The 16349-nt window shown below is 40.9% G+C and overlaps 1 protein-coding gene across 1 annotated transcript in view; it reads right to left on the minus strand.

Moving 5' to 3' along the window:
* LOC112107414 (dynamin-3) overlaps positions 1 to 16349 on the minus strand; it is a 316224-nt gene that overhangs the window by 163931 nt on the left and 135944 nt on the right. The window contains exon 15 of the mRNA XM_026655330.1: positions 8169 to 8282. Coding sequence (XP_026511115.1) covers positions 8169 to 8282 — 114 coding nt within the window. The remainder of the gene's footprint in view (positions 1 to 8168; positions 8283 to 16349) is intronic.

Genomic DNA, 16349 nt, shown 5'->3' on the forward strand with positions numbered 1-16349 from the left:
ACCCTTAGTCCATTTTAGTTGATGAAGTCTACCTTTGTATGGTCAATAATCACTGACTAGAAAATTCAAATCAACTCATCTCCCACCCTCCCCCACTCAGGCACCCCAATACCTGCTCGTATACACTAGTCCATATTCTAGGCTAATGTGGCCTACACATTCTTGTTTTTGATCCTCTTGTGTTATTGATTCCCAGTGGGTATTTTTACTGCACAATTGTTTTGGCATTCCAAGAAAGCACAATATCAAATCAAACATGCCTAATTTTCCCCGCAATGTAAAGATTTTTAGCACCAAGTCTACATACTAAAGCAGTTGAAACTTTCAATGACCAAAGGAACACTAAGTACAGAAATGCTCTTAAAACTGATATGTCACTTATTTTTCATGAAAGCAATTGATTAGTCCACATTATGATCTTATCCTTTAAGTTTCCTTTTAAAATGGTCAAGCTGTAGGGAGGGCAAAAGTACTGAATTCTAATTTCACTTGAAACTCATTTTTTTTAACTATTGTATTTTACCACAATAAATGTACATTGGCTTAGAATGGGAAAAGGCTTAAGACATAATATGTCATGTCTGACTTGGCTATTTATGTATTGTAATTTTTAGTTTTAAAAAAATAGACCTAACTCCAACTTGCTAAATTTAAATCTGAAATTTATGACTCACCAGTCTAACTGATCTATTAACTATAGATGTGTCAGTTTTCTTTATAGAAATATCAAATGTATTATATAATGTAACATAATGTATAATTATTTATATAATATATTTTAAAATTGTAAAATATTTGCTTTTGCCTTTGATAAATTCAGGCCTTTTACGGCCAATTTTCAGTTAAATACAGCATATGTTTTAAAAACATCTAAATATACGAGATTGTCATGCAAGAAGTGAACAACAATGATGATTTAAGGAACAGTATTTTAAAACAGAGTACTTTAATTTGTATAAAAGTTGATGTAGCTTTCTCTTTAAAAATCTTTTAGTAGAAACCAATGTTTGAGGTTTAAATGTCTTTTGAAATTACGGCAACATCAATAATTTACTGAAAGGCATTTCAAATGTAGGTCAAATTTCACTAAGTGTATTTTGGTGCTTTACATATATAACATTTCAGCAAAGAAACACCTAATGTAGGAAAGGTGTTTGCACATTTTTGATTTGTAGCATAACCTACATTTAATTGAAAGACATATATTTTAAGCCCAGGACTGCTCTTTTATTTTGGTTTTCACATATAGAAAGTACTCATTTTGAAAGAAATAGGAATTAAAATTATATGCTAAACAAAATATTAGCAAAATATGCTCCTTTTGATTGTTCCAAAGCAAAAGCCGCACATAAAATTTTACACACACACACACACACACACACACACACACACACACACTCTTTCCTTCCAGAATATTCTTTATTGGGACATTCTACATATGGCTGCTTCCATCTATACAGCATTATTTGGTTTTGTTTTCAAGTATTTAAGTTTACGGTACTTATCTATTACTCGAAAATATGTACTGTATAAACATATGCTTTATCTTGAACTTCAGTATTTCTGTGTTTCCAAGAAGAGTAAAAACATCTGGTTAAATCACTACATGCTGTGCAAGTACAGTATCTGGGGAAACGCATTTATGAACTGGATTTAAAATAAACCATGGTTTAAATCATTGTTCTTTTTAAAATGTTAAATGTGACCATTCTGTTGAAATCCTATCCCATATGCATGTCAGCACAATTATAACTAATGTAAAATGCATATTTTCTGAATAAAGTCAAACATTGTACTTGTTCCACAGCTCCCTAATGTTTTAAAGTTTAATTCTGTTATGTGTGTTTCCCCCCAACAAAGTCCCCAAATCTGGAATGGTACAGACTGATTCTTATCAGCCGGTGAGGAAAGGACCCCTGATGGATCCAAGGGACTGGCTGGACGGAGTTGTCATGTGTCTGCCTGTCTACACTTGCTGTGCAGAACATCCTCTCACCTGTACAGCAGGCACAGACAGGCAGTCACATGACAACCCAGCCTGAATGACAACCAGCCAATGAGAGAGCAGCTCTGACAGACTATAGCATCTTCACCAAGAGCTACAGGAAAGAGTCACTTTTGGATTTAAGTCTGCTGGTTCAATAATTAACTCATGTGTACTTTTTATTATTAACTTGGTCAGCATATTGAAATCCACCCAGAGTAAAATGAACGGTGCCTATCAAATACAATAAAACCCACTGCTGAAATTTTTACTGTGCTTTCTATAGTACTCTTTTCCTAGTTGTTCTGATTAACTCACTAACCATGAATTTTATTTGTATCCTGCTTTGCGGCACCATTGCAAATGGGAAGACGAAATACATTTCTCACTTATATTTTGATAACAGCACATGAATGACTAGAATTTTATTAGGTCATGCAAAATTAATGTATACATGCTGATCATACAAAAAGAGGAAGTTATTCTTTGGCTAGTAAATGCTATTAAAAAGAACACCATAAGATTTCTGAATATTTTTCCCCTCTTTAGTATGTGGGATTTTATTTCCTTCTGGAACAGTGAAAAATCCACTTCCTCACTCATTTTCTCTCCTCCATCACAAGACGCACATTATTTTATTACTATAGCTCAACTGTAAGTTAAATTAATAATACACATTTACTCACTAATGTTGACAGCATTTTTATCTTAAAAATCTGAAGCATTTGATTTCGAAACCAAAAAAAATATATATATATAGATTTTGTAAATAAAGGGAAGAAATAAGTCAAATGTCAGTGGTCCCATTAACTTTGCACTCACTTGTTCAATAAGACCCCAAACCTACACACACTATTACACATACTTAACTTTAAACAAGTGAGTAGTCCCCTTAAAGTCAATGGGATTACTCATCTCAGTAACCTTAAGCATACAAGTCAGTGTTTGCAGGGTCAGGGCCTAATTCACAATGGACCTTCCAGTCATTCACCCAAGCAAGGTTCTTCTGCTTTCTACAAACTTTTTTTAGTATTTGAAGACTGATCAAACTCATATTTTTGTTTCCACCAGGAGTACAAAAAGACCTTATTCCTCTGATTCTCATTTAACAATCATTAAGATTAAAAATGCTGTACACGTATTTGAACAGCAACAAAACAATATCAATAAAGATCCATAGAAACAAATTGCTTTATGCTTGCCCATGCAAGTGGGACAACCAATGATGAAATCCACCATTACGAAAATGCATTATTTGACAAAGTAAGTTACTTCAAAATAAATTCTACCGTGGATTCTTTAGTATAGGGCCCACAGCCAACAAATAAAGCACAAAAGGTAGCTTCTTCAAATAGCAAGAGAGGACAATACCTGCTTACATTTTTAGGATGCCTTTCATCCCAAAACAAGTCCCAAACTATACAAAGCATGGACAGTATAGTTCCTTATGGGCACATGCCTACATTAGAGGAGCTGCACAACTACATTGTCCCAGCAGGCACTGTACCTCAAGAAGGCACAATATCATTCAGAGCTCCCTGACACACAGGGAGAGCACAGCTGCTGCTACACTCCTTAATGGGGTGCAATGTACACTGATTCCCTGGCCAGCCAGCTCTGCTGTCTAGTGTGGCAGTAAGGGGACCATGGGTCCTTCTCCCCACCCCGTCTGGAGAGGTTAACACTGCCATAGACTAGATTTACATGGTCACTGTGCTCACGCATGTGCAAGGACTGTAGTAGTGACTGGCATCTGCTTAGGAGGCACAAGGGGTAGTGACGTCCTTATGTGCTTTCATAGTGCTCATCTGTGCAGAGCATAGTCACAATTCAAATCCCTAAATACAGAAATCATTTCATACATTGCTGAAGACCACCTGCCTTAGGGTGAAATACAACAGCACACAGCAACCATAATCAATAGTTTAGGACAGGAAATGACAAATACCATATCCATTTGAAACTAAAGAGGAAGTTTAGGGAAGCATAACAATTTGTCCAGGAAACCAGAGCTAACATCTCCTGCTCTTGTGAAGAAGGCTGCTAGACGTTTAATTACCACAATGGTCACATCCTCAATTTTAACTATTCTCATGAAACATCGAACAAGCAGGGAGCTCAGTATTCTTCACAAGTTCTCAGGCTCTAGCTGAGTTAGCAGTCTAGATTAATGCAGTACAGCAGCAGACACTTCCAAAAGTGTTTTCAGGAACTCTGAAGCCTCCCACTGAACACAAATAGAAGACTCAAGAATTCCCAATCATCTTTAAGGCGCTTCTAAGTACCTGAGACAGCACTTAGTGAGACTGGTTAATTTCACCGCACTACCTTTCAATAATATGCCAAGGCCTACTGTATAATAAGAATAAAGAGTAAGCTGACATATAATGCAAGACTATAGAGTTCCACAGAGAAATTTTGGCGTCATCATTAACCAAACAAGTGATTTGTTACCACAAGTCAAAGACAACAGAATTTCCCCATGATGCAATGCAGAATTTTGGTCTGTAGGACTTTCAGTAACTTCTACATTATGATTAGAGTATTAACTACCACTCTATTTTCTTCAAATAAATTTTTAAAATGCCATACAAGAATATGCCTGTTTTCAAACTTGCACATTCACAAAAACACCCATAAGTTTGATTTCTTGAATGCTGTTCATAATAAAGTAACCCAAACAACATCCCAGCAATATTTTGAAGACAAAACTGCCTTCTCATAAGTTTCCACTGTAGTCCTCAATTCCTTTCCTCTGATTTATTAACAATGATCTTCTTTTCAAGCATGTATGTAACAACTGCTGACATTAATGAGAATTATATGTTTACACTGAAGATACTTTCCTATAAGTCTTAATCAAAGGCAAAGAAATTCCAGGTTAGCCTTGCTCATCCTCATCTTATCTGTCATACATGGATCTTCTAGGGATCTCACAATAGTGTATGACCTCTTTTGTGTGTGTGCTATAACATCTAAGCAGAGGACGACAAGTTATAGACAGAGTGGAAATTTTAGCATTTAATACTTCTGCTTTTGCCAGTTTAAGTTAGGTCCGTAATTTTTTTCATTGACTTTTTTGAAAAATACAGCCATAGGTTACCAGTCTTGTTACCAGTAACTTATAGAAAAGAATACCCCGATATAACGCGACCCGATATAACACGAATTCTGATATAACGTGGTAAAGCAGTGCTCCAGGGGATCAAAACAAGTTTGATATAACGCGGTTTCACCTATAACGCGGTAAGATTTTTTGGCTCCCGAGGACAGCGTTATATCGAGGTAGAGGTGTTTTATAATATAGAAATAGGATTTTAACAGTGGCCTCCTAAAAGCATGTCCCTTTCTTATTTGCATGCTTGTTTTAAAGAAAGGTTTCAATTCCCCTGAAGAATGCTCTTTCAAGAGAATGGTAGGGGAAGGATGGGCTAACAGCAATGAGTACAGGCAGTGAGATAATGTTCTTTTATTAAGATTTAGACCACAAAATAACCCAGACCTTTATCTCTTAACAGAAAGAATAAAAAAATATATTTATTATCAGTCATTGTCAAGGTGGAATAAAATCAGTGAAGGCAAAAAATTTCCTGCTTCTCTCATCTGTCATTATGATTAGTTCATAAGAACAAACTGCAGAAAACAGTAAATCTGTCTTCAAGTCCACTCCCTCAATTATAATTAACAAGCAATATCCTTCCTAAATATTAACCTAGGCCATTTAAACCTGATATGAGAAATATCTCTACTTACCTTATAAAAAACAACTTTACTGTGTTTTAAATAGCTAAAATAGTCACAAGATTTGCTCCATAATCAAGTCTGAAATGTACTGAATTCACCTCCTATAAAGTATTAGGAAATTGAAAATGTGAATGCTATATGTGACTTACAGGACAAGGTAAGTGAGGCAATATCTTTTATTGGACCAACTTCTGTAGGTGGACAGGGTAAACTTTCAAGCTTTAAAAAGCTCTTCCTCAGCTCGAAAGCTGGACCCTTCCACAAACATAAGCTAGTCCAATAAGAGATATTACCACACTTACCTCATCTCTCTCACACCCTCGGACCAACCTGGCTGCAACCTGCAAACATACATTACTTAAGATGTTTAAAAATACATTAAATTGGGTATTACATTTTCAGTCCAGTCTCATCAGCTTCAATAAAAATGAATCATAGCCTTCAAAGACAACTTAAGGGGTCTAATAACTTCTGAATATATACTTTCCTACATGGCTACAGTCTTAATTCATGTTCTGCATAAAGAGCTGACTTGTTAACTAACAGTAGATTTTCTTAGAAGAATCCATCCCAAAATAAAGACCAGCTCCTGCAAACACTACTACTAAAGTCATTATTTGTGGTAGGAACAGGGGCGGCTCTATGTATTTTGCCACCCCAAGCACGGCAGTCAGGCAGCTTTTGGCGGCGCGCCTGCGGGAGGTCCGCCAGTCCTGCACCTTCGGCGTACCTGCCACCGAATTGCCGCCGAAATCGCGGGACCGGCGGACCTCCCGTAGGCATGCCACCGAAGGCAGCCTGACTGCCGCCCTCACCGCGACTGGCAGGCCGCCCCCTGCGGCTTGCCGCCCCAGGCACACGCTTCGTGCGCTGGTGCCTGGAGCCGCCCTGGGTAGCAAGCACTACACTCAGTGGTTGCAGGAGCCGGGCCCTGACACAATGTTATATGTAAAGAATCTACATTGTAAGATCTCTACCCAGTGTGTCTAGAAGCAAGGATGCTGAAGTACAATATTAATAAAGTGAAAACAAAAAAATTAAGGGAGGCAATAACAGTGACAATAACAACAACAACGAGCAAGACAAACGTTGGAAACTGACTTTTCAGAGCTTGCTAGAAAAATATTTTCCCCCTGCCAAAAATCAAATTTTCTTCAGAAACACCCAAAATCTTTTCAACTGAAAACTGCTAAAATTTGAAAACATTTTGGTCTTTGGCTGAAAAGTTACAGTTTCAGATGAAAATACAACAAATGAAGAAAGCACACACTGAAAATTTTCGTGTAATTGAAAACCTGTTTTTCACTTGAAAATAAGGTTGATGGAAAATGTTCAGTCAACCCTACTAATTTTAAATTGAAGACATTCAAATGCAGAACAAAGAGTCCCATAGTTAACCTTTTATTTAAGAAAAATTAAGAACAGGACTATTGTAGAGTGGGGGGAGGGGGAGGCAGTTCCAAAATGTAAACCTGGATATTTAGGTAGTTTTACATCCACAAGCATGGAGGCAAAAACATTTTTCTAATATCTCTATATCACTGTTGAGATCATTAGCAATCCAATGATCACATCTAAGCAGGCTGGATTGCAACAGGGCAATATTCAAAGCTATCTAACAGGTTCAAAGGAGGGAGCAGTCTGAATATCGTATTATAGGAATGTCCTGCTTGTTAACTACAAATTCATTCATATTAACAATTGTATTCCTTACCAAGGTATCTTTATCTGATCATCAGTACCGCAAATTCAAAACTCAAGTTAACACTACTAGAAATTTTTCCACTTCATTTTAGACCTTTCATAACATTAGGCAAAAGCCCAGCTGTATTACAAAATATATCTAATTTTAATTGCTTATGGGAATAACAATCATAAGAAAAAGCAAACACAACCAAGGTTACCGCAACCTAGAAGCGGACAACCAACTAGATGGCAGGACATCATATGCATTGATGTGACCAGGCTGGGCTTGATGGAAGAACAAGCCACAGACAAGAATGACTGGTAATACTGCACTGTTCCCAGTGTCTGCAAAGAAACTCCAGGATGAAATGATGATGATGGAAAAAACAACTTGACACTTTATGACTAACTTACATATTAACTGTAATGAAATCCAAGTGAAACAGCTAATAGCAACCAGAAAAGTCTAATATATTCTCTTATCTTGACTATTTTAAAAGAAGTAAGTGTTAAAGATCTAGAGTAAATAATTAGTGTTCCTAAAGTTTGTAGAGAAATTTCAGTAGGATCTTAAAGCAGAAGAAATATTGAGAACTGCAAGAGCGGGGATCACTCTAAGAAAGTGCTAAATTAGATTACAAGAGAAAATACATACTAAATGCAAATTCAGTATAAACAAAGTTAAAATCTTAACATTAGAAGCTGTGAATGAATATCAGAGTGACTGATGTCTGCAAAGGAACTGTGTCTTTACCTCATCATCTTTATACCAGGACAAGCTTTCTGCTGTCAGAACAAACCAGTATTCCTTGGACCCCCCTTTCATGATGCCGATATTGTTGATGGTGAGCCAGCCTTTCCGGATCACCTGTACAGGATTGTAAATCAAAAGACATGTATTAATTGCCCGTCACTCATTCACCAAACACAATTCAGTTTCTAAATTCATTCTTTTGACTAAAAAACTGCTCTACCAATAAAAGGTTCGCTTTTCAGTCATTGACAAATTTGGAATATAATTTCCACATGTTCTGATGACCACAAGAAAAATGCAACATAGAATAGAATGAATTTTGTGAGGGAGAGGGCTTGGAGGGAAAAGAGAAGCCTAAGGATTATCCTCATGTATATATACTATAAAGTATAAGGTTGAATAACAGATGTGTGATCTTGATACTATTTGCTTGCAGTGTAGAAACACATTGCAAAAACCCATACAAAAAACAAAAGGGATAAAAAGGATGGTTGCTTTCACTGCTCTGATACTGCAAATTTTTTAGATCTGGGAGATCAATTGTGGAGTAGGACTCTTGAGCTAGGACCAGACCATACTTCCTCTCTGGAGCAGTCGGTGACTTCTGGAAACCTTACCCTTCAGAGAAGGAGACTTTCTGAAGGGTCCAATTTATCACAGAAATAGTGAGGTCTTTCAAAGAAAAAAAAAAGCAGTAACAGAGAAGTAGAGAGATCAAGGCAAGGGAACAGAGGAGAGGAACAAGAGAAACAGAGGAGGAAAGGAAGGAGCAAAGAGCAGAGAGGAAAGAAAAACTGAGGTTGGGATGCAGAGAAAGAAGAAAAACAAGACTGACTGGAGAGAACAGAAGGGAAACAAAAGGAAAGAATGGCAGAGAGAGAAGGGAGTATAGAAACCAATGCTAAGGTTAAGAGGAAAATCATGCAGGAAAAATGGAGAGCAAAAGAAAACTAGGGAGGGATAACAGGACTCAAGTGGTAAAATGGAAGGAAGAGGACAGGGCAGCAGAGTCGTTTAAAGAAAGCATGAGTACAAAGGTCCACTGAGCTTTCTGATAAAACTATGAATAGTTCAGTAAAAGCTGCTTCTTCCCCAAGTCTGAATTTAAAAGGAAAAGGGTTCACGGGATTACATACACCATACAATGAAGTCTTCCAAATCTCTCTGCGGACTCATGTAAATTTCCACTATTTCTTCCCAAGAAGATTTCCTTTACTTGCTTATGAAAGATTGGGAGTGAGGTTGAAAATGCTCTGGGAGAAATTCTTCAAAAAGTGCTTGGACTTCTAGTGTCTACTACAGAAGCATGGAGTAATGCAATCAAATGGAGGTCTCTGCTTACTTTTATGGCTATGCACTGGGGCGGTGGCAAACTTCTCAAAGACTTCCAATCTCAGCCTGCTCCAACATCAGCAGCAGACAAAATACAAACAATTTGAAGTCTGCTTCATGGTCAATCATCAAAGTTTGAAACTTCGAAGTATATTTCCCTCAATGTGCACATATAATAAGCTCTATTAATGCCAATAGCTTTGATATGTATGCAGTGAGAATATCTTGTACTCATTAATAACAAAGACAACTGAAAAGGGGATGAGGCGCCCCAGCGCCCCTGTTATAGCTGACAAAATGTGGGAAAATGTTTGCAACTATAAATTTAGCACCTTTTGTTGCAGTTCTCCCCAAAGGCTGAGACTGCAGAAAAGCTTATGCTATCAGTCTCTGATCAACGGTGATGTTGCTTTGCAAAGCAAATGGACAAACATGGCTTCTGAACGTTTTTAGAGGTGCATTTTAAAACATCTCAATCCTTAAAATATCTTAACCCATACACTCCAAATTCAGCCAGAGCTAGAAAACATGCCAGAAAAGTGGAACATTGGTGGCACAAAGTTAATTTACATCTTCCAGTTCCATAAAGGGAAGCTGAAATTTTGCACCCACCATCGCCTCAACAAACAAAGAAGGACTAAAATGCAGTAAAACCACTGCAAGTTCTACATGGAGTGGAGTAGGCATTGGTAGGGAGAAAGGAGACTCTGCAGAACCCCAGTGTGACAACCCAATACACAGGTGCACATAAGGCGCTGTGGACATGCTATTCAAGTGGTAAGGGTGTAGCAATTTTGCTCTGATATTTAGTCTTAAAAATGGATTGACCAATCTTGTGGTATCACTATGCATTTCCATGGGGGAGATCACAGCTCTGAGTACTAAACATGGTACCCAAATGTCTGGTTTTCCTGAAGTAGATAGAGCACTACAAAGTCAGCTCCTGTGCGGAGGAAGCATCTCAGGTCATCCTTGAGCAGTGCTGATAGGTACCAGAAGCAGTTGCATCTACCCTCCTCAGTGGACAATCTATGACAAATGACACTGGGGTAATAAATAGGCGGGAATGGGAAAATCTGTTGATTCTCTTGGGAAGGACTGGACCTCCCTTTGAAAAATGTTTATATTTTCCTAGCTAAAGAACAAAAATCAAGCACATAACCCAAATGAATAATTAATTTTGTCTCATTGAACAACACTACAATAAGGTTGGCCCTCTCTTCCTTGACTTCCCTAGGACCTAGACCAGGGGTGGGCAAACTACGGCCCGGGGGCCGCATCCGGCCCTCCAGACATTTTAATCCGGCCCTCATGCTCCCACTGGGAAACAGGGTCTGGGGCGTGCCCTGCTCCAGGAACCATGGCCAATGGGAGCTGCAGGGGTGGAGCCTGCGGACAGGGCAGCGTGCTGAGCCTCCTGGCTGTGCCTCCGTGTAGGAGCCGGAAAGGGGACATGCCCCTGCTTCTGGGAGCTGCTTGAGGTAATCATCGCCTGGAGCCTACACCCCTGACCCCCTCCCGCACTCCAACCTCCTGCCCCAGCCCTGATCCCCCTCCCGCCCTCCGAACCCCTTGGTCCCAGCCCAGAGCACCCTCCTGCACCCCTAACCTCTCATCCCCAGCCCCACCCAGAGCCCATACCTCCAGCTGGAGCCCTCACCCCCCTACACACTCCAACCCCCTACCCCAGCCCGGATCCCCCTCCCGCACCTGAACTCCTCATTTCTGGCCCCACCCCAGAGCCTCCACCCCCAGCCAGAGCGACACCCCCTCCCATACCCCAAACCCCAATTTCGTGAGCATTCATGGCCCACCATACAATTTCCATATGCAGATGTGGCCCTCGGGCCAAAACGTTTGCCCACCCCTGACCTAGACAGACTAAATTCATTTCAGGTAGGTCAGCAATCGGACAGTAATAGTTTTCAAATCACTACTGACCAGGCCTGGCCTCAATCCAGCAGTCTAGAGAAGAAGAGCTCTGTAAGTCTGAAACAGGCAGGCAATGTTCACTTAAAGCAGCCCACCCTGTTACCAGCTGTTGAACCTGCAGGGAGAGAATTAAGTTGGTTCTATCAGCGCACTGAGGTTGGTGGCTCATTAATAGGGCCCCACCAAATTCACGGCCATGAAAAAGGCGTCAAAGACTGTGAAATCTGGTCTCCCCCCATGAAATCTGGTCTTGTGTGTGCTTTTACCGTATACTATACAGATTTCACAGGGAAGATGAGTATTTCTCAAATTGGGGGTCCTGACCCAAAAGGGAATTGCAGGGGGTCACAAGGTTATTTTAGGGGCAGGTCGCAGTATTGCCACCCTTACTTCTGCGCTGCCTTCAGAGCTGGACGGCTGGAGAGTGGTGGCTGTTAGCCGGATACCCAGATCTGAAGGCAGTGCCCTGCCAGCAGCAGTGCAGAAGAGTGGCAATACTATACCATGCCACCCTTACTTCTGCACTGCTGCCTTCAGAGCTGGGCGGCCGAAGAGTGGTGGCTGCTGACTGAGGGCCCAGCTCTGCAAGCAGAAGCGCAGAAGTAAGCGAAGCAATACCATACCATGCCATCCTTACTTCTGCACTGCTGCTGGCAGCAGCTATGCCTACAGAGATGGGCTCCCAGCCAGCAGCCACCACTCTCCAGCTGCCCAACTCTGAAGGCAGCACCACCACCAGCAGCAGTGCAGAAGTGAGGGTAGCAGGACTGCAACCCCCCCTACAATAACCTTCCGACCCCGCCACGATTCCTTTTTGGGTCAAGACCCTACAATTACAACACCATGAAATTTTAGATTTAAATAGCAGAAATCATGAAATTTACGATTTTAAAATCCTATGACCATGAAATTTACCAAAACTGACTGAATTTGGTAGGGCCCTACTCATTAACATACTAAGGGCTTATTTCCACTTACCGGGGGATCGACGCGTGGCAATCAATCCACCGGGGGTCAATTTAGTGGGTCTTACACCCACTAAATCAACTGCCGATTACTCTCCCATCGACTCCGGTACTCCACCGGAACGAGAAGCATAAGGTAAGTCGACAGGAGAGTTTCCCCCGTTGACCCAGTTTGCAAATTAATTCCAGTTCTGCAGCTTCACGTTGGAGTCTGTTTTTGGAGTTTTTTTTTGTTGAAGAATTGCCACTCTGAGGTCTGTTATTGAGTGACCAGAGAGACTGAAGTGTTCTCCTACTGCTTTTTGAATGTTATGATTCCTGATGTCAGATTTGTGTCCATTTATTTGCAAACTAGATACCATCAGATTAGGCCTGAATAAAGACTGGGAGTGGTTGGGTCATTACAAAACCTAAACTTAATTTCCCCAATACTAATTTCTCCCTACTGTTACTCACACCTTCTTGTCAACTGTCTGTAATGGGCCACTCTCTTACCACTTCAAAAGTTATTTCTCCTCCCTTGGTATCCTGCTGTTAATTGATTTATCTCATTAGACTGACAACACTTGGTAAAGCACCCCACATCCTTTCATGTATTTAGACCTGCTCCTGTATCTTTTACTTCATACATCTGATGAAGTGGGTTCTAGCCCACAAAAGCTTATGCCCAAATAAATTTGTTAGTCTTTAAGGTGCCACAAGGACTCCTCGTTTTTTTTGCTGATACAGACTAACACGGCTAACACTGAAACCTAATAGGGACAATGACAGTTACACAGCAGACACTGAATGCCTCAAAGCACCCCGCAAATGTTACAGCATCACAACAACTGTGTGAGGAAGGTATTCTTTGCATTTTACAAACAAAGAAACTGAGGCACAGGGCGGCCAAGTGACTGGATTCCTTTCAACTGCACCACAGTGCTTGTAATTTAAAATATTCCCGTGCTCAGTAGGAAGCAAAGCACGACATGGGAGGCAGCAGAAAAGCAGCCAGACTGATGGTATATTTAAAGTTGGTTTGGGACAGGGAGCCTGGAAAGATTCAGAGATGGAGTTGCCACTCTGGAAATGAACAGTTGGGTGCAAGGAGGGATTCACCGATGAAGCGCTAAGTGCAGTTTCAGGATATCTGAAGTTGATGAGCACTTAAACAGGGAAGGAAGGTAGCATACTGTGCATTGGGATACTAGAATACTTTCCTTTGTTCTGAACATTTTATAAAACCAATACTGACAGTCACTTTTTCTACAACTCAGGAAAACACACATTCTGAGGGCTCAATATGGGCTATTTTTAAGCTTTAAGAAGAAAACGCTTTAACAACTAAGAAACGTTTTAACAACTTTCTTTGCTGGCCAGGAAGGAACTCCCCATAATGTGGCTCCCAACAGAGGACCTTTCTGTGATCCCGGCAACTCTGCTGACAGAGCCTCACAGATATACAGCTGCCAGTGGGTGAATCCAATAGCAAGCTGGCTTGCTGATATTACTCTCAGTCACTCCCCCATTATGTCTATCCAGTAGAGGAATGAAGCTGCCAGCTGTTTCCTCAAAGAATCCTGCTTGTGGGAGATTGGATCCAGCTGCCACTCCCACAAAGCACTGGGTTGTGTCAGTGGCAGGACACCAGATCGAGGCAATACCCTCAGCCTTTGCGTTTTTCAAGGAATGCTGATGAATTTCCACTAATCGCCCAACACGCACTTCCCCATTAAAATAGAGCACTACGCTCCCTAAACATACTGAAATCTGCAAAGGAGCAGCAGAACAAAATGTCAAACAACTGGAGACTTATGGTGGATGTTACAGGAGGGAAGAGAATCTAAAGGTGTGCTGATGGCTGGGGAGTGAGCATGAGGTTGCAAGTTATTTTCAATGAATCGTACATGTTCCTAGAACTTCACATGGGCACATTTTATATACAGAACTACAGCAAATCTATAGAATCTCAATACATTCAGGACCAAGCAACCTTGTGTGATAAGGGCTCAGACAATGCCATGTACTCAAAGGAACACTATCTAGTTAAGTATTCATGTCCTGGTTTTCAGGAGGTGCTGAACTCCCACTGTAGTCTCCCACTGACTTCACCTCTGAAAATCAAGCAACATTTTAAAAATAAATTTCCTTGCCTGTAAAACAGATAAGGCATTTAAAACAAAAACATTTCCATTTTAATAATCCAGTTTAGTTTTAACTATTGCGCTGTTTACATTTTGTGCTACTCTCGATTTGGATAGCGACAAGAGAGAGTAATTATTTCCATTAATGTTCAGACGCCTGTGAATGGGCATTCACCCCACACTAGCCCTGGAGGAGTTAATATAAGGAAGAGAGGCCAATTAGCCATCGGCTGCAACTGAAGGGGAGCTAGCATGCAGTAAAGCTTAATTGTGGATAAAGCTCACCTGGGCAGAAAGAGGCAGGACTTCTATAAAGCCAGGAGCTGGTAACAGGTGTGTGTGTGTGTGCGTGCAGGGGCTGCAGTGAGGAAGCCTGCAGTCACACCCTCTGATACAAGGGGGGAAGAATAGGAGTCTGTCATAGGAGTGTAGGAATCAGTCCAGGGAAGAAACAATAAGGGCTGGGAGAACAGACGTGAACTGCTGGTTTGAGGACCCCTGGGTTGGAACCTGGAGTAGAGGGCAGGCCTGGGTTCCCCTACAAGCCACTGTGGGAGTGGTGCAGTCAGCGCAGTGATATGGAGGCTGCCTGAGACTGTGTGGAGAGACACTTTGGTGAGACCCCGGAAGGGCAGGACAACTGTGACTTGGTCAGAAGGCTAAGCCACGAAGGAGAGGCGCTGAAGCTCCTGACCGGCAAGAGAAGGGCCCCAGAGCAAGTGACTGAGGCAACCAGCTGAGTAACTGCAGGACGGGGCGGACAGTGGCGAGCTAATTCCCCAGATGAGCAATGAGGAGGCGCCACCGCCGGGTGCCAGTTACACCATCATTTCACTTTTGTGTTTGGGTTGCAAATATTGCAAGGAATGTTTTTTAAAATCAGTACGCCAAATTCTACTCTGCATGTACCGGATATGAGTGATATGAGTTATGAACATCAGGAAGGTGAGAAACATAAGCCATGCCAGAAGTGAGTGGAGACAATATTCTGACCAGCAGCTGGGTTGTGTGGACAGGATGAATGAAGGATGACACAGTTCCTTCCTTCAGGATTCTGATAGATAAACTTGGTGTCTGAAAAATGAAAAAATTGAGGGGACAGGAGGGGGTGAGAGAGAGAGAGAGAGAGAGAGAGAGAGAGTGTGTGTGTGTGTGTGTGTGTGTGTGTGTGTGTACACAAATCAGAAGGAAGTCATTTTGCAGATAATTTCAGCTGCATAAAAACAAATCATATCTGTTCCTTTCCCTCTCCGCCATTTCACATTGGTAAACAGGAAAGCAGGATCTGATGGATGAAGGACAGATTTTTGTGAACTGCTTCACAACTTTACAGTTCCTTGCATCAATTAAGATATTTCTGATTAATAAAGTAGAACAAAATATACTATGACTCAGTATTAAACAAGTGTGAACAGCTGTGCTAGCCACTTTTCAAAAGTAATGTCTGAGAGGTCATTTTAAGACTGACTGTCATTTGAACTGGCTGGGAAAGTCAGAGAAAAGAGGTGAGTGTGCAAATCTGAAGGTTAGGCATTCTAACAAAACAGAGGCATAAACAGGAGTTATTTGCTGAGTTAGCAATTATTTAAACAAGTAACTACACAATAGTTCCACTGAAGCAATGTTAGTTGCATTGTAACTACTAACACTGCTGCTTTATCTTCCAATACTTGTGGTACAAAATTGTGTTGCAACAGCACTATCAAACCGGGGTAATAATTATAACAAACCGGGGGTGAGGCAACACCACAATGGATTTGTTTCTTAGGTCAAATGTGAAAAGTTCGCTCACACTATGGGCCAGTAGGGAATACAGAACTAGTAAA

This window comes from Terrapene carolina, unplaced genomic scaffold, assembly GCF_002925995.2.
Source record: "Terrapene carolina triunguis isolate 2854851 unplaced genomic scaffold, T_m_triunguis-2.0 Scaffold210, whole genome shotgun sequence".
Classification (NCBI taxonomy): Eukaryota; Metazoa; Chordata; order Testudines; family Emydidae; genus Terrapene; species Terrapene triunguis.